This window comes from Dipodomys merriami, unplaced genomic scaffold (genome assembly GCF_024711535.1).
Source record: "Dipodomys merriami isolate MVZ:Mamm:240054 unplaced genomic scaffold, mDipMer1.0.p SCAF_31, whole genome shotgun sequence".
Taxonomy (NCBI): domain Eukaryota; kingdom Metazoa; phylum Chordata; class Mammalia; order Rodentia; family Heteromyidae; genus Dipodomys; species Dipodomys merriami.
The window spans coordinates 5,996,156-6,020,152 of NW_027204604.1; the positions used below are offsets into that span (position 1 = coordinate 5,996,156).

Consider the following 23,997-nt stretch of genomic DNA (forward strand, 5'->3'; position numbering starts at 1 on the left):
GTTAGACAACTTTTATCTGGGATGGCCTTCAACCTCTGTCTTCTCAATCTCCACCTCCTGAGTAGCTAGGCTAGCAGGCATGAGCCACTGGTGCCTTGGTTGATATTTGGCTGTTGATGATAATAGTTAAAACTTAATGGGCCCTGGATTAGTTTCTGACTGCTGTAACAAATTATCATAAAAGAAATTACTATGAAAGAAATGCTCAAGGGAGTAAGCCCACAGGAAACAATGAGGGAAACAGAAAGTGTGGAGAAGAGAATTATATAACAGGCCCAGAACAGGGTCAAGCTTTTTATTCTGTTGGGTAAGTTAAGGAATGGCAAATGAGGGATAGTGCCAATAAGATTAAAAACAACAGTACTTTATTGTCTCACAATTCTGAAGGCCAGACAGTTCTAACATCAAGCAGCAGGCACAGTTGTGTTTCTCCAGATGCAAGAATCCATTCCTTACCTCTTCCAACATGTGGTAGCTGCTAGTGCTCTTTGGCTTGTGGCTGCAGCATTGTCATCTCTGCTTAAATCTTCACGTGGTCTTCTTCTCTGTCTAACCTAATCGTGAGAAAGGGTATTTGTTATTGGATATAGCTGCTCTTGGGGAAAGGGGGGCACTATTCAACTTGTTTCAGGTGCTTTCCATGGGCTAGACATTGTCCTAAACATTTCATATATACTAACTCATCTAATTCACATACACAAAAAAACCCAAACAGATCAAATAAGGCTTTTTTTTAAAACCTCATTGAAAAAAGGGAGGCATAGAGCTATTAGGGAACTTGGAGCTGTCAGGAGAATCTGAGTGGAGAACTGGAATCAGGAATTGTGAGAAATAAGTTTGGATAGATTAGTTAAGATCTAGAACTCTTTCTTTCCTTCTTTCTTTCTTTCTCTTTCTTTCTTTCTTTCTTTCTTTCTCTTTCTTTCTTTCTTTCTTTCTTTCTTTCTTTCTTTCTTTCTTTCTTTCTTTCTTTCTTTCTTTCTTCCTTCCTTCCTTCCTTCCTTCCTTTTTCTTGGCCAGTGAACTCAGGGCCTGGACACTCTCCCTGAGCCTCTGTGCTGAAGGCTAGCACTCTACCACAAGCCACATTCTCAGCCTAGAATATTTTCAAGTGTCTGGATAAGATGCTGTGCCCTACGATGGGGTAATAGGGTGCCACTGGCTGCTTTTAAGTAAAAGCAAAAATTAGCATAAGTATTGGAATATAGGACTGTTAATCAGAAAGCATTGTGAATACAGAAGGGGAATGACAGTCTTACTAGGAAATGCTCACATAATTGTGAATGATCTACTCACGGACCTCAGAAACAGAAATACTTACTGGTTCACTCTTCCTCTTTTCTTTTCTTTCTCTATTTCTTTCTCTCACACTCTCTTCCTTCCTTCCTCTCTCTCTCTCTCTTTCTTTTTCTATTTTTTTGCCAGGCCTGGGAGCTGTCCCTGAGTCTCTTTGTGCTCAAGGCTAGTGCTCTATCATATGAGCCATACCACCACCTCTGGCTTTTTTCAGAGTAGTTTATTGGAGAAAAGAGTCTCATAGATTTTTCTGCCCAGGCTGGCTTTGAATCATGATCCTCAGATCTCAGCCTCCTGAGTAGCTAGGATTATACTGGTGTCCAGCTTTCACCCTTCTTTTTATCTGAATATCTTCCATTAGAATCTAATTGTTAGACATAGCTGGCCATCTTCCTAGATTGCACTCTGCATGCTTACTGCACATTCAGGATGCTTACTGCACACTGTTTTCTGCCTCCATCTTGTATCTCCAACACTTCTCCATTTAAGAATTACACCTGGGCTGGGAAGGTGGCTCAGTGGTAGAGCGCTTGCCTTGCATGCATGAGGCCTTGGGTTCGATTCCTCAGCACCACATAACCAAAAAGAAAAAAGCCGGAAGTGGCACTGTGGCTCAAGTGGTAGAGCACTAGCCTTGAGCTGAAGAGCTGAGGGACGGCACCTAGGCCCAGAGTTCAGGCCCCATGACCACCTCCCCCCCCCAAAAAAAATTATACCTAAGATTTGGTGGCAACTTCATGTATATGCCTAAAAACGCCTCTGTCTTTGTTTTGATTATGGCCATTTCAAAAGCAATGGCACTCTGGAGACTGAGCAATGTCTCTTAAGATTAAGAGACAGTTCTGACCTTGAAGCCAATGTAACACATAAGTCAATATAAAAATTTCAAATTTGGTATCATCTTCCTTCTTAAAGTTTAAGTTTACCACCAAATGCTGGTGGCTGATGCCTGTAATTTTACAGAGGATGAGATCTGACCATCATGATTAGAAGCCATCCCGGGCAAGAAAGTTCATGAGACTCTTACCTTCAATTAACCACCAAAAAGCTGGAAGTAGAACTATGACTCAAGTGGTAGAGCACTAGCTTTGACCAAAACGAGCTCGGGGACAGTGCTCAGGCCCTGAGTTTAAAGTCCCAGTACTGGCACACAAACAGAAGGAAGTCGTTTATATTGTCTGGATATGCAAAGTGTGGCCTGGGGACTAGGGACTCCAATCTTGCCTTGGAAGTTGGTAGAAATAAACAATCACAGGTCCCACTGTAGACAGACTGAATGAGAATCTGCATCTTAAAAAGCTCTTCAGATGATCTGTGTACCAATCAAGGAATGAGAAGTACTGGACCAAACTTGAGAAGATAGTATTTTCACCAAGTCCTTTGGAAGACATCTAGGTTATTAAAGAAACTGAAAGGAAGAAATGGAGAAAAGTGTTGGCAGAACAATGATCTAATTCACCCTACCAAATTATGTGAATAGGACCCAATTTGGGAACACATCACTAGAGAATCAGACCTTGTAGTGACCTGTTAATGTGGTGTCACTCACAAGTAGGCCACCTCCCCTTAGTGCTTATAGTAATTACAAATTACTAAGACATTCACAGAACCAGAAACTTTAAAACTTGTGAGCTATAGCATTTGTACTAGTTAGTGCATATGAAGTCTTGAGCTCTCTTTACTGTGCCAGGTCTCTGTAAATGTGGTATGAAGGGAAAAATAAACATATTTTCACGTCCTTAGCACCAAACTCAAACAAGATATGGGGTATTGAAGCAAACTTCTTAATTGCATGGAGCTTCAATACATTATATATGGAATCTGCCTTGCAGACTTCATAGGATCATGATATAGCTAAAAAAGTACTACTCTGAAAACAGTATGAGAATCCAGAATGTAATCATGGCAGATTCCAAGGGTAGGTCTCAGTTTTGTCCAAGTAATTGTACCTTCTGTAAGACAATTATTGCAATGGGACACAGTTTACATGAAGAAAGAGATAAGCTAATTAATGAGACTGTGGCATGGTATTTTCTATACTGTAAAGGGGAAATAGGTTTGATTCTCATGTTCTTCTGTGGATAGAGGACCAGAGTATGGGAAGGCTTTGAGCAGTGAATGCACAAGGTTGACCAAGGTAATTTACCCATATTCATTCATTCATTCAACAGATGAATGAATCACTGGCTGGCACAGTATACAATGGTGAGCAAAAGCTTTAACCAAATTCTTAGTTTAATGTAAAATTTGCATCTTTGTTAAGTACTACATAAGAGCTAGGCAATGAGTCCAGAGGACTTATGCTGCAGTGACTTGACCTAGCCTTGAGGGGTTAGGGGAGATTTCCTGAGGAAGTGACCCTTGAACTGAGAGCTGAGCTGGAGGAGCAAGAATTCACGTGGGGAAAAGGGTGGGAAGGAAGAGTGTCTCAGGGAGTGAACAATGTATACATAGGCGAGACTCACAGTGGCAGGGAAGGCTAGTTCTGACCATTGGAGATGTCAGCTGGGAAGGACAGTGGGGCCAAGGCTATTTCTCCTATTCCCAGCACTGCAAGGCCCAGACGATCTCAGCTGTGATGGTGATGGTGGTGAAGATGTGTTCTTGCAATGACCAGATCTGGGTTTTGAAGGATCACAGTCTCAGCCACACAGAGTAACAGGAGAACATAGTGGACGTTTGGGGACAGCTTGAGAGATCTGAAGTGCCCTCTCCACAGAAAGTCTAACTCGGGAGTCTGGTTTTGTTTTCCCATGCAGCCTTGCTTCCCAGAGACTTTGCCTCCCAAGAGGGAGCAAGGAGACAGGGAAGCTGTGCCATGAACTCACTCCCCTAGCTGGAGAAGGAGAGCCAGGTGAAGGGAGTTAGATGGCAAATGAATGAGTTTTCAGAAGCTGAAATGGAAAAAAAAAAAAAAGTTAAAAACAAACACAAAAACACAGTAGTGAATCTGCTGGTTGAGAACTCAGCTTAGATTCATGTTGACCCCAAGGAGTGGCTGAGAAGGTACCACCTGAAAATATCAAGCAGGCCTCTCCGCCTTCTATCCTCTTAACTTCAATTAAGAAGCTATCTCTTATAACCAACCCCTCACTGAAAAGAAGGGCAAGTGAGGCACACTGTTAACTTTTAATGGCCAATTTCACAAACTTTTGATTATCCTAAAACTCATGTCTTTCAATAATGCTCCTTAGTGTCATTTTATAGACAACCGTAGTCTTAAAAATAAGCTTTTCAGCTAGGCGTGGTGGCTTACATATATAGTCTCAGCTATAGCGGCAGAGGTCAGAAGGATCAGAGTTTAAGGTCAGCACAGGCAAAATATATCTGAGATCCTCATCTCAACAGAAAAATCTAGGTATGGTGTCAGGCATCTGTTATCCCAGCTATGCAGGAAGCTACATAGGGGGTTCACTGTCCAGACTGGGAAAAAAAAAACCTTGTATCTCAAAATTTAAAAACCCAAAGATGTTCATGTCTGCAATCCTAGCTACTTAGGATACTGAGATTTGAGGTTCAAAGCCAGCCCAAACAGGAAAGTCCATGAGATTCTAATCTCCAATTTACCAACAAACAGGTGGAAGTGGCACAAGGGGTAGATTGGCAGCAATGAGCAAAAAAGCTATAGGACAGCACTCAGGCCCTTAATTCAAGTCCTAATACCAGCACAAAAATAAAGGCAAATGCCTTCAATGAGCCTGTCTATATAGATGTTATTTTTTTTCTACATTTAATTTTTAGGCATGACTGCAGAACTTAAACCTGATTTTTAATATCCATGAGAAATGAGTTTCCTTTTGCTGCTAATGTCACCTGCGATTCTCTAGCCTAACCAACAAACATAAAAAACTTGGCTCTGTCCTGGGCTTATTTTCCACATTATTGCTGTTTCTCCCTTTCCTTCCAGTGGGCTTCCTGCTTTGAGTGTTTCTTTCATGTAGTTTTCCTTATACCTCTGAGACCTTTTGTACTGTTTCTGGGTTTTATTACTACATTGTTACTTGTTTATTCTTTGTTCTATTGCCCTTTCCTCTGGGAACAGCTAAAAAAAAATCAAATCTTGGCTCTCATGCCGTTGCTAGAGATTTCAGTCCGTATCTGTAATAATTATTCAAGTTCATTCTGAAAGATGAAAAACTGAAAATCAAAACTTAATTTCCCCACTAGTTTTTCCTTAAGCTTTAACATTAGGTGTGATCTAATATTAGCTGATGTCACATGCAATCTGGCTTTCATGTAGTTTGCTCTTCTGTCTATGCAAGCAAGCCACAGCTTAAGACACTGATTTTTTTTTAATTTTTTTTATTGTAAAGATACTATACAGAGGGTTACAGTTACATGAGTGAGGTATTGAGTACACTTCCTCTTGAACATTGTTACCCCCTCCATTGTTTTCCCCCTACCATCCCCTCCCTCCCTTCCCCGAGGTTTTTTTTTTTTTTTGATTGAAGACACTGATTTTTGATAACTTAAATTCAGACGTGGGTTTCACAAGAATCCTACAAGGTTCTTCCCAACTTTCACTGAGAGCAGAAATTCAGAGAGCTGAGATTGTAAATTGTGTGTTAATCCCTTGGCTTGTATTCAAATTGGCAGTCTCTTTCTAGGAAGTCTTATTTCCTCATCTTTAAGGTATGCTGAGTTTAATCAGTTTGGATGCTAAGCTAATTATGGGAGGATTCTCAAAAATGAGGAGGAAAAAGCCAAATCATTTTAGTTCAACAGGGACCACAACCTCTATGGGTGTTATAAATAATGGTGTGGTTTACCTTCATTTTAATCCACCTGGATTGTGTTCAAATTGCTAGGCCAATGAGTTAAAAATCTCGAGTCAAGCTTACCAAAGTGTTTTGCCTACAAAATGCTAAGGAGAAGCCAAGTTTGAAATGTTTTGCTGCTGTGTAAGAGGTGCTACTGTCTCTGATTTCTATCTCCTGAATGAAATCCTGTCTGGCCCCCACTCTGCCTCCACCAGATTACGAAGGAATAGAGCAAGTTGCCAGGAAAATGGTTCAAAGGTATGGGCAAAGAAGGTTCTCTTAAGTAGCTGTTGAGTTACACCTAACTGCTTACTTTTATCTAAATCTAAGCAGCTCCCACCCAGTTCAAGATTAAAACATTGCTACCTTGTTTGTGGATCATGCTTGTCTTTCGTGTCGCTCTATTGGTTCCTCTTTGGGTATCAAATTTTCACATATGGAATCATTTATTTATTTTAAATAAAGGGCCACACATGGCAACCTAAGAGTCAAAATTGTCAGCCAACTGCCTCCCATCAATCCTATTAGGATTGGAAGATATCTTAAACCACAACTGGCTTCCAAATTTCTACATAGAAGGTACTGGTTGGAAGGAGGTTTGAAGCTGTATTTATATGTAGTCACCAGAAAATTGCCACTTTATCATCAATGTTAAAGGGGTCTGAATCTAGGGCTTCCTAGTTGAGGTACACCCTTAGCCCCTCTCCTGCTTTTTTTTTTTTTTTTTTTTGCCCACCTGGGAGTTGAACTTTGGGCCTGGGGACTGTCCCTGGGCTCCTTTATTGCTCAAGACTAGAGCTCTACCACTTGAGCCACAGCACCACTTCTGGCTTTTTCTATAGTTAACTGGAGTTAAGAGTCTCATGGGCTTTCCTAGCATGGCTGGCTTCAAACAGCGATGCTCAGATCTTGGCCTCCAGAGTGGCTTGGATTACAGGTGTGACTTCTAAACCCGTTGCCCTTTTGTTTTTGAGAGGCTCTCACTTTCTCCAGGCAGGTCTGTAAGTAGAGATCTCATATCTGCCTTCAGGCTAGATGGGATTAAAGATGTGCATACCCCTCCCACTAAAAAGGAAGAAATGGAGTTTACACTGACTTGTTGAATGGAAAATGCTTTGTACAACGAGATAATTTGAAAAATTATATTAAAATGGAACTGAGTACTTGCTCCTTAATAGTAACTTTTCAACTTCCTTAACTGTGTAAGGCAGTATTTTCTTTGCCAGGTTAGAAACATTGTAACTTTGAATTTCCCCTCGGCCTCTCTTCCTCCCAATTTATCATCACATTCAGTCAATTCTTCCTTTACAGTGTTGGAAACTTTCCTTCATTCTTTCTATTCTAGCAGAATAAAACAGAAGATAAAGATCTAGCTCTTCAGTTTGGATAGGGACACGAGAAACAAATCATGTTCAATTGGGGGGGAAAAAAGTAGAAATGACAATATTTAAAAACTGCAAAATAAAAATGATCTCCAATCAACTACTCAGAAAAAGCTGGAAGTGGTGCTGTGACTCAAAATGGTAGAGCACTAGCCTTGAGCAGAAGAAGGCTCAAGGATGTGCCCAGGCCCTGAGTTCAAGCCCCAGGACCAGCAAAAGAAAGCCAAAGAAATAAAAACACTTAAAAACTGCAAAATAACACAATTCCGCACAAGCCTGGTATACACTGGACTGGGGAGGAAGAGCAGGCCCTTGAAGGGCTGTGTTAAGATATTAGGGTTCAGCTCAGGCCACCCCTTCATGATTCAAGCGACCTTGGAGCAGAAAATCATCAGTCCCAGATTAATCCCTACCCAACATACATGCACGTATGCCCCCAACGCCTACGTGTGTGTGTGTGGGGACATCCACATCCATGTGATGCACTGGGTCTAGTGTTGCTGGTGTCAGGTGAGAGCGTGCTTTTGTATCTCACTGCCCTCCCCCACCCCGCAGCCAACACAGGGTTCCGCTGTTTGTCGTCTATAAATAGTGTGAAATCATAGAGCGTTGGAATTTCGGGGATAGATGGACTCTCAGGAGTTCCACTTGGCCGATTCTGAACTATCTAGGTGAGGAAACAGGTGTAGAGAGCGAGGGGGGGGAGGGGGAAGGGGGAATCACTCACCTGGCTAGGAAGGAGGCAACGATCAGAGACCAGGGCTTTCCCGCTCCAAGTCTGGGCCCCACAGGGTCCCCAAGAGAATCAGTGACAGAAATGCCTACCTACCCACAAGGTCACCCGGGGAGATGGTGACGGGGTGGGTCATTCACCCGAGCATTCACAGGGACTGGGTCCGGACCGTGGGGCGGAGGTGCTGAACCGAGTTCCCGGAGTTAGCAGCCACCCTGGTCTAGTGCGCGTCCGTGGGCCTCGGGTCCGGCTCTCCGGACGCAAGGGCGCTCACGCAGGCCGGGCTCCTCTCCGCGCCCCTCCCAGGCCGCCCGAGCTGTCACTCGGCCGCCCGGCCGCTCGCCCCCACGTGGACGCGACTGCGAGGATCAAAGTCTGTCCGCAGCCCGGCCGCGCAGGTGCGCAGAACACCCCCCCCCCCCCCCCAACCGAGACCCGCAGCGCGGGAAGTCTGGACTCCACCTCGCCCAGGGGGCCCGGCCCGCCGGCGCCCGCCCCTCCCCCCACCGCGCTGCACGCGGCCCGCGACCTCGACCCTCCCCCCACGACGCCCGCCGCTGCACCCGGCCACGGCCCCCCGGCCCACGCCCCGCTCCCGGAGGAAAAAGCCCCGCCTCCATCAGTTACAGCCTAGACTCCTCCCTCCTCCCGCCCCTTCGTCTATTTTACCCAATAGCGATCGAAGCTGGGCGGGACGCGTCGGCTGTCGTGAGGGCATCCTGACCAATGGGAACGAGTGCCGAGCCTGGAGGGCGGGGCGCCCAGGGCCTTGTCACGCTCGGGTCCGTGTGAAAACGGGGGTTCCGAGTGCAAAGCAAAGTTTTTTTGTAAACCGTCTGCAAAGGCGGGCGGGGGGTGGCGGCAAAGAAGGCGCCCGAGACCGGGCCGAGTGCAGCCGCCGCCACCGCCGCCGCCGCCTTTTTTAGCGCCTCAGCCGTGGGCTCCTCAGTTCAGCCGCCGCGGAGGAGACCGGTAACGAGAGCCCTCAGATGCTCCGAGCCTTCTCGGCGCGGAGCTCCCGGCCGCCGTCGCCCCTCAGCCCGCCCGCTCCGGCTCCGGTTCGGGCTCCGCGAGCCCCGGCTCCCCGCCGCCACCGTTGCCGCCACCTCCGCCCCGCCGCCGGGGTGAGCGGCGCGCCGGGCCTCGGCGTCGGCTCGTAGGACCGGCGCCTCCGGGGCCGCCGGCCGGCGCGGGGCGCGGCGGGGCCTGACCCCGGGCGGGGTCCCTCCGCGGTCCCCCCCCCCCCCCGCTCGGGTGCGGGGCGCCCCGAGCCGCCGCCATGGGGTGCTGGGGGCGCAACCGCGGGCGGCTGGTGTGCATGCTGATGCTGACCTTCATGTTCATGGTGCTGGAGGTGGTGGTGAGCCGGGTGACGGCGTCGCTCGCCATGCTGTCCGACTCCTTCCACATGCTGTCGGACGTGCTGGCGCTCGTGGTGGCGCTGGTGGCCGAGCGCTTCGCCCGCCGGACCCACGCCACCCAGAAGAACACGTTCGGCTGGATCCGGGCCGAGGTGATGGGGGCCCTGGTGAACGCCATCTTCCTGACCGGCCTCTGCTTCGCCATCCTGCTCGAGGCCATCGAGCGCTTCATCGAGCCGCACGAGATGCAGCAGCCGCTCGTCGTCCTCGGGGTCGGCGTGGCCGGGCTGATGGTCAACGTGCTGGGGCTCTGCCTCTTCCACCACCACAGCGGCTTCGGCCAGGACGCCGGCCACGGCCACTCGCACGGGGGCCACGGCCACGGCCACGGCCTCCCCAAGGCCAGCCGGACCAAGACCGGCCGCACCGGCGGCGACGACGGCAACGCGGCCCCCGGAGAGCCGGGGCCGGACCAGGAGGAGACCAACACCCTGGTGGCCAATACCAGCAACTCCAACGGCATGAAACTGGACCCGGCAGGTGAGCGGGCGGCCGGCGTCCGCCGCAGGTGGTTGGCTCCGGGACCTTTGGGGACCGGGGACCCTCCGCCCGGCCCTCGGCGGGATGCCCCGCACGCCCCCTGGCGCCCGCGCCGCCCCGCGCGCCGCCTGCCAGCTCCCACCACGCCCCGCACCCGGAGCCCGCCGGGGTTGGGAGGAGCCGGGGGGGGGGGGGGCATGTGGGATGTCTGGGCCTGGGGACTGTGGGTCTGGTGGGAGGAGGAAGGGTCCCGAGGTGACTGTCACCGGCTGCGCACCGCACCGCACCGCACCGCACCTGTCTGTCCTTTCTACTGACTTGTCTGGTTGCGGCTAGCACGGAATCCGATCGCTTCTGGGTCGCTTGGGATTAGAAATGCTTCCCGTTTTTAATTCTTGGGAAACGGGGGAAGAACATCCCTCACCTCCCTCGCTCCCCCATCGTCTTCAGGGTGGAGGTGTTGGAAACCTTAACTCCGCTGAAGTAGCGCAGGGGCGCACTGAACAAGTTCCATGATGGTGTATGCAGAGCCTATAAACCCTGGTTAAAGGTTTCCTTTATGAACAGCAGTGCATGTTTCCAGTTAATTGGCCCCTAATCCTGAAAATCATGGGCTTTTTGGAGACCTGTCTGGGCATGTTTAACATTTACTTCTCTAGGACTTTTCCTAATGGGGCTAAAATATAAGTGATGGTAATATATCGGTGTCATATTTTTTCTCATGAGTGCTTTTCATTCTGAAAATGATGTTTAAAATGCTCTTGATAGAAATTTGGGAGAAAAATGAAAAAAAAAACACTACGATGTTAAAGATGTTAACAATACTTTGGCATTTGTTGAGTTTTGTCCCATTTGATTTTGTTTACCTAGTTGCAAGTTGTGTCTTCAAAAGTCTTAATTAATAGATGGTGGGTTTCTTCGCATTATTCCAGAGCAAACTAAGCTACTCTGGTGTGTAGTGCAGTTCCTTTACGAGATCAATACTTTGGACTTAAAAGCTTTTTTAGAGTAGGTGGTGCTCATTTAGTTACAATTTTACTAATAATCTCCTTAATTGCTGATTTATGTTGATGATTCGTCAATTTTTAAACCCTCTCTACCAGGAGACTATCTTTTGTATTCATGATAAATATTTAGAATTGGTTTTATTCGCAATCAACCTAAGTGACAGAGTCCAGTGTCAATCAGGCATTTTGTATTAGTGGACTTATCCACAGATGCATTTAATGGATATTAGTCTTCACATTTATGTTTTCCCTTGTATAGTCCAAAAAGAATGCAGCAGATAATCTACATGTGATCAGGTTCCCTCAGGAAAGATATGTTTTTTTATTTATTTTTTGGCGGGAGTGGGAGTAGAAGGGTCTATAGCAGGGTGGAGAAAGACTATCATGACTTAACCCTGGGCCATATATGTCCCATATATGATGTGACCTGTTTCCAGAGTGTCAGTTGATATCAAATGGCTCTGAGCATACTTTTATCGTGCTTTATGAAAAGAATTTTACCATTGTCACTTGAAAGGAATGAAACACGATACTTGTTTATCTAGATGCTTTGAATGAGTTGGTATTTATCTTTTTTATTTGTAGATCCAGAAAAACCCAGAAATGATGATTCAGTGGAACTACAAGTGAATGGGAATCTTATCGGAGAGCCTGACCACATGGAACTGGAAGAAGACGATAGGGCTGGACAACTCAACATGCGTGGAGTTTTTCTGCATGTCCTTGGAGATGCCTTGGGTTCAGTGATTGTAGTAGTAAATGCCTTGGTTTTTTACTCTTCTTGGAAAGGTTGTTCTGAAACAGACTTTTGTGTGAACCCGTGTTCCCCTGATCCCTGCCAAATGTTTGTAGAAAAAATTAATAGTACTTATGCACCAATTCATGAGGTTGGTCCTTGCTGGGTGCTATATTTAGATCCAACTCTTTGTATTGTAATGGTTTGTATACTTCTTTACACAACTTATCCATTACTTAAGGAATCTGCTCTTATTCTTCTACAAACTGTTCCTAAACAGATTGATATCCGAAATTTGTTAAAAGAACTTCGAGAAGTTGAAGGAGTTGAGGAAGTTCATGAATTACATGTTTGGCAACTTGCTGGAAGCAGAATAATTGCCACTGCTCACATAAAATGTGAAAACCCAGCATCATACATGCAGGTGGCTAAAACCATTAAAGACGTTTTCCATAACCACGGAATTCACGCTACTACCATTCAGCCTGAATTTGCTAGTGTAGGTTCTAAGTCAGGCGTAGTCCCGTGTGAACTTGCCTGCAGAACTCAGTGTGCTCTGAAGCAATGTTGTGGGACACGGCCACAAGTCCTTTCTGGAAAGGATGCAGAAAAGGCCCCGACAGTTAGCATTTCTTGTTTAGAACTTAGTGACAATCTAGAGAAGAAGCCCAAGAGGACTAAATCCGAAGGCATCCCTGCTGTGGTGATAGAGATTAAAAAAGTGCCAAACAAACAACCTGAATCATCATTGTGAGTCTTGAAAAAGATGTGATATTTGACTTTTGCTTAAAACTGCAAGAGGAAATTCTAAGTTTGCCAAGTAGTGTAATTGAAGTCCTTGTCTGGTCACACAGGTTAATTCTATTTTTGTAAGAACATAATGGGACTACATAACAGAGTTCTATATTACAACTTTGTGATTACTAGCGCAGAGTACAGCTATGCTGTAACAGTTTTGAAAGCCAGTTTTAACACTATGTTACATTTTTGTTTAAAGTAAGTATAAACCTTATATGGCATAATGACATTTTGATTTCTGGTTTTCCTATGCTAAAAATTAGGGGGGGTAAATAAAATTGTTACTGGAATTTCTTTGCTTTTCTTTCCCCCCCCATTGTTATTCTTTATTAGAATTATAATTGGTAAGACCTTTGAAATCACCAACAAGTTTGTTTCCTTTGACATTTTAGGTAATATTTACTTGCCCTTTGAGATCATTACATAGCATAATGGCAGAATATTTTAAGAGTGACTCATGGCTATTCCAGGAAATAAGATTAGATATAGTCTGTATTCCATATTTCTGAGTATTAATCTAAGAAACTGACAGAATTAACAAACTGAATTATAGTTTACACATAATAGGGCGTATAAGGACTAAGAGCAGGGAAGAAAGTTTACTAAACTCATTATTTAGATTATGATGTTAATATTCAGACTACAACTGTATAAACTATTTTGAGATTTTCAACTTTTTTTATTCTACCAAAGTTGGTCTAAAACATGGACATGTTCACCAGCATTACTCTTTGAAAGATTGGTTTTAGAAACAGCTGAAAGATTTCTCAAACATCCAAATATTTTGAAGAATGTTAGTGTAATCTAAATTGTGTTAAAAAAAGTAAGACTTCAAAGTTAAAAAGTCACTTCATGATGATAAATCATGAATAGATTAGAACAGCTTTTCAAGCACAATCAGCAAGGCTTGTAGTTTGTTGGAGCCACTGACTTGAGAGAAAAGAATATCAGATGGTTAATGAAATGTGGATGCTAAGTTCTTAGAAAACAAAATAATTAAGAAAAAATTTTAAAACTTCTACAAGTCATTGTGTCTTGACATTGCTTAGCTCTCCCACCAGTGGACTATTTTGCAGGATGTCACAATATCTACACAGGAAATTATTCTTGACTATTTCATTATTGCTATAGATGTCAAATCCCACACAAATATTTAAGAGTATTTAAGTTATATTTTTCTTGATAGGAAAGGGTTATGCTTTGTGCAGAAAGTGTAGATTTTTGTCCTCAAAAGAATGGATATTAATGTCAGTTATCATGTATAGCTCTATTTTTCTAGAAACAAGGTATTCTGACTACTTGAGTAACTTTTATAGCTTACTACTTTTGGGAAGGCTACCTTTTTGGGTTTTGAAATAATGCATTACTTAATAGGTCTTAAGATGAAAGTGTTGGAATACAGTTACTTTTTAAAGGGATGATCTTTTTTGTGGTAAATGGTGTGTTTTTCCCCTGGTATCAGCCTATTGCTGGCAATGGGCCTATTTAAGAACAGCCAATTTTTCCATTGCAAAGGGTAATTTTAGGAACGTAGTTTGTAAACTTGCATTTACTATAATGGGCCAAAACCATAACCTGCCAATTTACAATATACACCTTGATCTTTTGATGTTCTTTCCTAGTATTGTGTAATTCTTTAACTGTTAGTTACTTTGAGTTTCACAGAAAGGTTTGGTTTTTTCAAATATTAAATTTGAGGGATCTATCTGGAAAAACAAGAGAGCTGCAAATTGTACTGTATCATGCACATTCCTAAGTTAATATTTTTACAGAATGTTCTAAGATCTTAAAACAATGTTAAGTAAACACTTCAACAATGATACAATAGCATAACTAGTAAATGTATTTCATTCAGTGGGGTTTTCTTTACAGATGCTGTTTGGGGTCTGCCTGAAAGGTGGGATAATACCCAAGTACAAAACATCAGAGTAAGAGTTTTTAGAAATGGCATAAAAGCATGGAACAAGGGCTGTGTTTTCTTTTTCAAAAGTGCTTAGAAGATAATAGCATTTAGGTTTTAGTTTTTCACTTTCTTACTCTTTTAAGTAGCTTAGATGTAACAGAGTGGTACCATAGGATCTTTTTTTTTTTTCAAAGGACTTCGTCATTGCAAAATCAGTGGGCACTGACTTCACCTTTTGAGTTTTAGCAGAGAATTATTTATTTCTTTACAATGCACTTTCTAACCCATGTTTAGCTATTAGCATTATCTTTAAGGGGGAAAAAAGACATACTATTATATTTAAATGTTGTAAAATTTGTCTTTTCCAAAATATCTTCTTGAGAGAAAATGTGGGAAATACCCTGAATTCTTTTAAGACTTAATCCTATTGTTTAAATATGCTGTTTAATAACACCGCATCAGTTTCAGGAGTCACATCTCTCCTACTACTAGCTCTTTTATATTTGAGCAAAATCAGTGTAGAATATGTATTTAGAAACCTGTCTATAGTCTCTAAGGTTTATTGAGAACAAGGTGCTGCATGCACCTACATTAAAAACCCACCAGAAATTTTTTCCAAGCCAAATGCAGCCTTAGTAAGAGATTGACTTCTCCATTGTCAACTTGTAGCTGGCATGACTGTTTCTTTTTCTCCAAAGGAGCATATCTACAATTGTAAAACTATGGACTAGAGCCTGAAAAACAAAATCTTCAAAAGTTTTGCTGTATGTGTTTTAGCATTTTAGAAAACAAAATGCTGCATAACTTTATCCTAAGGTATGTAATTTGAATAAGAAAAATTTCTATCAAGTGCACCTTGGAAAATAACAGTAGGTGCAAGGCTATGTTAATTAACATGTTTGTGTCTTGTTAGCATTCTCAGTTAATTTCAAAGTTTTGAGGGAAAAGACCTATGGAGCCTAATGTGAAGTGTTTAGTGGGGTAACTGGTATTGAAGACTTCTACTGTTTTGTAACTGGTTATCATTTGAATGATAAGCATGTCATTAACCTGCTGTCTGAAAACATTCACACACAGATAGGGGAAAGAATTCTACAATATAAAAATATTTATTTTCATACTGAGTTTCAGTTAAGTGGTAAAACAGTGTTAAAGTCTTGGAGGTGGTGGAGGGTTTTTTGTTTGTTGTTTTTTAAATTAAAACTGTGTCATACAGTGTTTCACTGTCTCTGAAGTGGGAGTTGTCATAGCACTATTTTGATGTAGCTCTACCGAAATGTGGCAATGCTATTTTGTTTCGCTAACTAGCTCTGGAATATTTCAGCAGCCATTTTCACTGGCACAAGAGCTTTTTGTATGTTAATTGAATTTAAACTTTTAAACCAAAAATTTTCTGGTTCAGTGTCTTTGGCATAAAGATGCTGAAGGGAATGTAACACACAATTCATATGTGGTTATATATGTAATGACACCAATTGCCATGTTATGGTTCTGCCTTGAAACAGCACAATGAAGTGTATCAGTGTATTCTGTGATTCTTTAGAAACTTCCCTATTGTGTTGTTGTGTCTGCTGTTGGCCCTCTTCTGGGCTAGACGCAGTATAGTTAAATGCAGTTATCATCTCAGTGCAGATGCAGACAAAATGTTCAGTGCTGCAACATTTTTCTTAACCTTTTGTATGTTTTATGACTGTGTTATTTTCCAAAGCTGTTCCTACCTCACCATGAGGCTTTATGGATTGTTATGTATTATAAATGTTCTATATGAGACAGACTACTGTGTTTCCTTCTCATTTATTAAAAAGTTAAGTAGAAGAATAAACTAATTTTAATACCTATTTTTGCATGTGGCCTCTCCTGTATCAGGGTGGGTTATGAGAAAGAAGTGGATTTCAAGGCTGGGAAGGTGGCTCAGTGGTAGAGCGCTTGCCTTGCATGCTCGAGGCTCTGGGTTCCATTCCTCAGCACCACATAAGCAAAAAGAAAAAAGCCAGAAGTGGCGCTGTGGCTCAAGTGGTAGAGCGCTAGCCTTGAGCTGAAGAGCTGAGGGACAGTGCTCAGGCCCAGAGATCAGGCCCCATGACTGGACCCCCCCCCCAAAAAAAAAGTGGATTTCAGGTATTGAAAGGGAAATTGCTGTTTAAAAGGGATATAGTGAATAGAGACGGTTAAAGGATAGTGGCATGGATGAAAAGTGTGGGCTAAAGTTGCCATAGAAATGGGAAACAATTCACTATACAGACATATGAATAAGTAATGACTAATTTTTTTGTTAGAAGCATTATTTTCACAAATAATAGTTATGCGTTACTCACTTTCATACTTTTTTTTTTTTGGCAGGGGTGGGGTGGGGAGTAGGTTCAGTTATAGGACTTGAATGAATTCTAGGCCTGGGCACCGTCCACGAGCTCTTCAGCTCAAGGTGAGTGCTCTGCCACTGGAGCCACAGCACAACTTCCGATTTTCTGGTTGTTAATGAATCTCATGGACTTTCCTGCCTGGGCTGGCTTTGAACCGCGATCCTCAGATCTCAGCCTCCTGAGTAGCTAGGATGACAGGTGTGAGCCATCGATGCCTGGCTTGTACTTAAGAAAAATTAAAGGGGCTGGGATGTGGCTTTAGTGGCAGAGTGCTTACCTAGCATGTCTGAGACCCTGGGTTCATTCCTCAGTACCACATAAAAAATAATAAAACATACACTAATACCAAGCTATAGTAAAAAAAAAAATTGAAGCATATATAATTAATGAGGATTGTGAACTATTTTGCAACTATTTGGTCTTCTGAAACTTAACCTAAATCTGGTACATTAGGGTGGTTATATGAACCTTGGGACTACAAAATGTAGGTAGTTTCAGATAAAAAGTTTCTTTAAAGAACTTTTGGCTAGGAGACAACAGTTGCAAAACCATTACAATACATAACAGTTAAATACTCAAGGGAAACTATTAGATAGAGTATATATTCCAAAGAAAGGGTAAAAGTTTTTGGAAAAATTAAGATGGACAGGATTGAAGGCAGCCGATCCTAGGGTAGTATAAAGATTTTGAGTGTAATGATGTAGGAGAGTACAAAAAGTTACATACACCATGCTACCCAGTTCGGATTTGACTTTATAGTAACTTAAGGTGTCAGTTTTTTAGTGGATGAATGAGAATATGGACAAAGCACTATACAGGATAAATTTAGAATCCAGTATAAATGAGTAGCTTACTAGTTATGAATAGAGCCTGAGCCAGTTCTTACATATATATTGATTTCACACATCCTTTTTGAACACAATGCATAACTACAACCAATGGTATCTTAGAATTGCTGTTGACAGCATTTTTTTCATACCAGTATGTGTCAAAAAGTATTACCTTTAAAGCAATTACCCATTTGAGCACTTAGCTTTTGAGTTATAAAAATTGTACTAAGAAAATCAAATAATAACTGGGAATGTGGCTCAGTGGTAGAGTGCTTGCCTAGTAAGCATGAGGCCCTTAGGTTCGATTCTTTAGTACCCCATAAAAACAAAAAGTCAAATAACATTGTTTCAGAGAAATTTCTACCTTAAGAGATTGGTAGTCATTTTTGCATGTGCTCACACATGCATACACATACACACACACACACACACACACACACACACACACACACACACACACACACACACACACACACACACACACACACACACACACACACACACACACACACACACACACACACACACACACACACACACACCTTCAGTCTATGATGGCCTTTTCCCTTGTAAATCTAGTAGTTTATGATATTTGCATTTGCTTGTTTAAAAACCTGTCTCTAGACTATAAACTGACTTGAGATCAGAATCGATTTTCCCATCTGTATTTCCTTAGGAAATAGCCTGAAAATTAGCAACGTTATAGGTATTTAGTGGTGTTGAATATTCATGAGTGGCAAGTAGGAGTAGTTTGGTCTATTAATAGTTGAAGTGCACTGAGAACTTTAGTTACATACAAGATATTTTCCTCTCCTCATCTACCTTCACTCATACTTCATATTCCCACTTCACTTACATATATTAAAACCCTTACCCAAAGTTACCTACCTAGCTACCCGATGGAGCTAGAACAAATGCAGCAAGAGATCTAGGTTGCAGAAAAGTAGCTTACTTTCCCATCATTTTGGACTTCATAAGCAAATTCAAAATGAAGAGTTCTGTGTCCATCCAGTGGGCACTGACAGAAAAGCGTAAACACTAGCCAAGCTTAAAACACCAAAGAAATAAGAATACTTTTAAAGCAGATAATTTAAGTAGTCAAAAGTAGTCACCCAAATTAGTCTTTTTTAAAGTTATGCTTGCTTTAAATTTTGAATTATATGGGGAGAGAAGTGGTAGAAGTTGTTTTGTTGGTTGGTTGGTTGGTTGTAGGGCTTGAACTCTGGGCCTGGGCGCTGTCCCTCAGATCTTCAGCTCAAGGCTAGCCCTCTACCACTTGAGCCACAGCGCCACTTCCGGTTTTCTGGTGGTTTAATGGAGAGAAGAGTCTCATGGCCTTTCCTGTCTAGGCTGGCTTTGAACTGTAATTCTCAGATCTCAGCTTCCTGAGTAGCTAGGATTACAGGCGTGAGCTACCGGCGCCCGGCTTGTTGTTTTGATTTTTAAATTTAGGCCTATCAGTTTTAATACAATCTTTTATAAAACACTACTGTGTAGTGTTAAAATCTGACATACAAAATGCTAATATCCTTAGCATTATGCTGAAAACAGGTCTTCTATGAATGAAGAACAAGAATAATTGAGGTAAATGTAGGTAAGAATGTAGAAAAGGAATGGAATATCTTTTTTTATTTTCAGTTTAATATTGCATTCTTAAAATACCTGCTTTTTTGATGGGCAAAAAAAAAAAAAGGCATTTGGAGCCAAGAACTGGTGCCTCATACCTCAAATCCTATAATCTTAGCTACTCAGGAGGGTGAGATCTGAGAATCACAATTCACCACCAGGCCAGAAAAATAAATTCTTGAGACACTTATTGCTAATATCCATGTTCTAAGCCTCAGAACTCTGAAATCTTTATATGGCAAAGGATTTTGCAGATATACTTAAGGATCTTGAGCTGGGGAAATTATCCTGGAGAAGTCAGATGGATCCGATGTGGATCCAATATATCAAGAAGAGGCAGCAGAGCCAGAGTTGGATGTGCTGACTGGGATGGGAAATGTGGTGACAGAAGCGATGACAGAAGCAAGGTTTGTGCTTAGGGAAGTGAAGATGCCATGCTACCATCCTTGAAGAATGGAGGAAGGGACCAGGAGCCAAAGGATGCAGGTGGCCGCAAGTAACTGAAAAAGACCAAGAAACAGGTTCACTACAGTGTCATTCTGAGAAGGCTCTTTTTACATTTCTTTTGTCCCACTTAGAGCTTCCTCATGGAATGTAGCCCTCCCATCACCTGTATTTACTGACCCTTTGAATTTATAACCTCAGGAAAGGTAAGATAAGTTTGTTCTACTTGAAGCTTCTGAAGTTGTGGTAGTTCATCACAGCAGAAATAAGAAACTAATATCCCTAGCTAAGTGAATAAATACTATAATTCATGCAGCATTTTTTATATTGTTACAAGGACTTTGTTCTTAGAGTTAAATTTTATTTTTTTTAACTTTTTTTTTTGCATTTTTGGTAGGGTTTTTTGTTTGTTTGTTTGGTGGTACTGGGATTCCAACTCCAAGTCTTGCCTTCTAAGTCAATTTCAGACATAAATAAATTTGTCAGACAATGACTGGATACACCAATGGTAGTATAACTTCTTTTTTTTTTTTTTAATTTTTATGTTCAATTTTTGGGCCTGAACTCTGGGCCTGCGCGCTGTCCCTCAGCAATTCAGCTCAAGGCAAGTACTCTACCACTTGAACCACAGCGCCACTTCCGGCTTTTTCTGCTTATGTGGTGCTAAGGAATCGAACCCAGGGCCTCATGCATGTAAGGCAAGCGCTCTACCACTGAGCCACCTTCCCAGCCCAAGTATAACTTTTTGTGTAATGTTTCTGCAATAAATTACACTGGCTAGGTAAGGCCATGAAGCACAAATCTGGGGACTCTCTGCAGGAAGGAGACTTGAGGTCTGGATGTGAAATACCACGAGTGGTTTGCTTCAGCTCTACTTGTGTTTTGTTTGTGTGCTACACATCAAGCCTAAGAGTAAATAATTCCTTAAGGGATTTGGTAAGAGTCCAAACTTGCTCATGTGTTACAATGGGAACCAGCTTGAACTAAAGGAGAGCTCATGATGACACTCCACCTTTGCAGGATTACAAAGGGTCATCACCCGCACCCCTACGCTGCCTCAGGTGATGCTGGAGTGTTTTTCACCCAAAAGGCTCTGCTTACATTTTTCTTACACTTTCTCCTTCTGTTTCACTTAAAACCTGCCACTCCTCTTTCCCTCCTTCCTCTTTTCTCCTCTCTATCTTCTTCTTCCAACCTCACCCCTCACTAAGCATGAGACCTCGGCAGGTTACATACCTTTTGGTGTCTCTGTTTACAGATCAGTAAAATGGGGATAATGCATCTCTCAAACGTATCCACCCCACTTCATTCTGGCACTGTACTTAAGGTTTCATGCCATGTGACCCTCATTGTCACATCGAGAACGGATTCCTATTACAAGCTCTAATTTAGAGATAGGCAACTGAGGGTGGGAAGGCTGAGGGACTTCCATACAACTAGCAAATGGAGGGAGCTGAACTCATTCTGCGTACGCAGGTCTGTGCCCTTAATTATGATGGTAACCTTAGGATCCAGCACAATCTCTGAGCTATAGGAACACAACACATTCCATAGTTCAGCAAAGTGGTCTAGCCCTTGAGCCAGACAGCCTGGGTTCAAATCCTAGATGCACTCAAGTTTCATTATCTGAAAAATGAGGATAATGGTAATATTTCTCTTAGAAGGTTGTCCTGAAGATTAAATAAATCCATATCACTGTCCTGAACAGAATCTATTTCTGAAGTGTCCTATTTTTACTTTCTCCCTCCTCCTCCTCCTCTTTCTTCCTTCTCACCCCCTCCCCCTATCTCTCTCTTCAATTAATGATCCTTCAGAACTTTGGTGAATCTATATCACTGGGTTATTCTGTTTTCAATGGTACCACACTTCTTTTCCTTTTTTGAACACAAGCGGATATATATATATATATATATATATATATATATATATATATATATATGTACATATATACATACATATGTATATTTTAAATTTTATTATAAAGGTGATATATAGAGGAGTTAGTTACATGATTTAGGTTATGATTACATTTCCTTTTGAACAGTGTTACCCTCTCTGTCATTCTCTCCCAGTGTTTCCTCTCCTGTCTCCTCTTCTCCTAAATTGTATGGTGGGTTTCACTGCTAAATTGGTTCTCCTTTTGTTCCTCTGTTTCTGTATTTTCCCCTTTCCACAAACTGATATGTTTAATTGAAACTTGTAACTAAAGGATAATTTATCTTTTAGTTTTTGTTATTATAAAAGTGGTGTACAGAGGGGTTATAGTTACATAGGTCAGGTAAAGAGTACATTTCTTTTTGGACAGTGTTACCCCTTCCCTCACTCTCTCCCAGTTTTTCCCTCCTATTCCCCACCCACAAGGTGTATATTTCATTTTCAACATAGTGTCTAGTGAGTACCATAGTGTCCAGTGAGTGTTGTATGTGTACATCCTTTGTCCCTCCATTTCTGTGCCTCCCCATACCCTCCCAAAGACAGATAAATGAGCAAACAGAACGAAAAGAAAAGAAAACAAAAATCAGCAAGCAAGAATAATAAAAAAAAAACCTCTTGTTTCCATTTCTTGGAGTTCATTCTGATAAATGTTATATTGTATGATCAGATGCACATAGGCATTGTGCTTTTCTGTTTTTCCTTTTTAAAACCATGAATCCTCGCCGCCCCCCCCCCCCCCCCCCCCCGCCAGGCTTTGGTAACAAATCCTATCTTCAAGACGAGACAGAAGTACCTTGAGGGCAAACAGATGATTACCTGGTCATCTGAGGGCAAACAGATGATTACCTGGTCATCTGAGACAAAATCTGCACTACCCTGGGCAAAAATCTTGGTGGTGAGGTTGGGGATGGGGTAGCAGTAGCTTGTGGTCTCTCCAACCACAAAGACAATTCTAACAACTGTAGGCTGTGTACAGAAGGGCGGTACAGTGATTCTGTCACCATACACCTTGGGTGTGTGCTGACTGCCTTCTTGTTTCTGGGAGCTCTGGTTGTGATTTTAGCAAAGGGAATAACTTGGACATAACTTTTGGGTTTTTTTCCCAGGATATCCTTGTTTGCCTCTGGAGCCCAGATCAATTCAACAAATCTTTATTAAGTATCTGTTAGACATCAGGCAGGCACTGGGGCTAAGAACTAGGGAAATAGCAATACTTGCAGAGATTGATTGCTGTTCTGTTAATATGAACATTCCAGTAGGGCAGAGAGACACTAACATGAAGTAGAATAGAGAAGAAATAGCAATACATCTTAAGCAGAGGAGGCAAGGAAGGAGATTGAGTGGGAGTATGCATGTAGGGCAGTGGGGGTGGTGGTTGTTTTAGATAGGATAGCTAGAAAAGCCTCCATGAATGGGAAAGTGTTGGAGTAGATTACTCAAATCTGTGGGCTGCAAGTCCCTGGGGTTTCTGTGGAAAGGACCTTTTGGCAGAGAGAGCAGGAGGGTGGAGACCCTAGGATGGGAGCTAACCAGCTCCGAGGGAACTGAAGTAGATGGCCTTGCGGGGTGGGGGGGAGGGGTCTGAGTTCCTGGAAACAAGTTCAGCCTTTGCAGTCAAAGGACGCAATCATGAAGCATTTCCTTGCCCAAAGCAGATATTTCTACCATTTGGACCTTTCAGCTGATGCAGCCACCAGGTTCTTTGTCGGGTCACTAATGCCTAGGACTGAAGCAACCTCATGAAGCAGAGCTGGCTTTGCAGCATTCTAATTTATTGGGCAATAATGGCAACTGCTCTGATAACTCAGTCCAGTTGGAGGAGGAGAGTCAAGCCAATGGCTGGCAAGCTCCAGCTCCTGGGTTTCCCATGGAAGCCCCACAGAGGGAAGAAAAGGGCCCTTTCTCAAAATTTGACCTTCATGTCAATATATCCAAGTCTGGATTCTTTGTACAAGAAGTACTTTGATAGCAGGACTTGAAATCTTTTAGCTTTGATGTTGTTTCCTTGGGAAAAGAAGACTGTTGAATACAGCCAGTGAGAATAGGGCCTTTGGAGTCAGAAACTGGGTGAGGTACTCACTCTGACATTATTAATCTGTAAAAAGAGACCATTAAGCCCACCACCTGTGGCTCCTACAGTAATCCTAGCCACTCAAGAGGCTGAGATCAAGGATTTCAGTTTGAAGCCAGGAAAATCCATGAGATTTTTTTTTTTTTTTTTGCCAGTCCTGGGGCTTAAACTCAGGGCCTAGACACTGTCCCTGAGCTTCTTTTGCTCAAGGCTAG

General features: G+C 42.6%; 1 protein-coding gene and 1 long non-coding RNA gene across 3 annotated transcripts; one reads left to right on the forward strand and one right to left on the reverse strand.

The window, feature by feature from the left end:
* Positions 1–294: 294 nt before the first annotated feature.
* LOC138841074 (uncharacterized) lies at positions 295–8,560 on the reverse strand. 2 transcript variants are annotated; one of them, XR_011376319.1, is made up of 4 exons: positions 8,268–8,560; positions 3,762–3,915; positions 2,324–2,704; positions 295–554 (listed from the first exon to the last, which is right to left on the reverse strand). It is a non-coding gene; the product is annotated as an uncharacterized lncRNA (long non-coding RNA). The 2 variants fall into 2 exon arrangements; XR_011376318.1 differs by lacking the exon at positions 8,268–8,560 and having other exon boundaries at positions 3,762–4,182.
* A 147-nt stretch (positions 8,561–8,707) lies between these two features.
* Positions 8,708–16,354, forward strand: Slc30a1 (solute carrier family 30 member 1). Its single transcript, XM_070041557.1, has 2 exons — positions 8,708–10,072; positions 11,665–16,354. The coding sequence occupies exons 1-2, from the start codon at positions 9,451–9,453 to the stop codon at positions 12,567–12,569; spliced, it is 1,527 nt and encodes a 508-aa protein (XP_069897658.1). The 5' UTR covers positions 8,708–9,450; the 3' UTR covers positions 12,570–16,354.
* Positions 16,355–23,997: the final 7,643 nt, after the last annotated feature.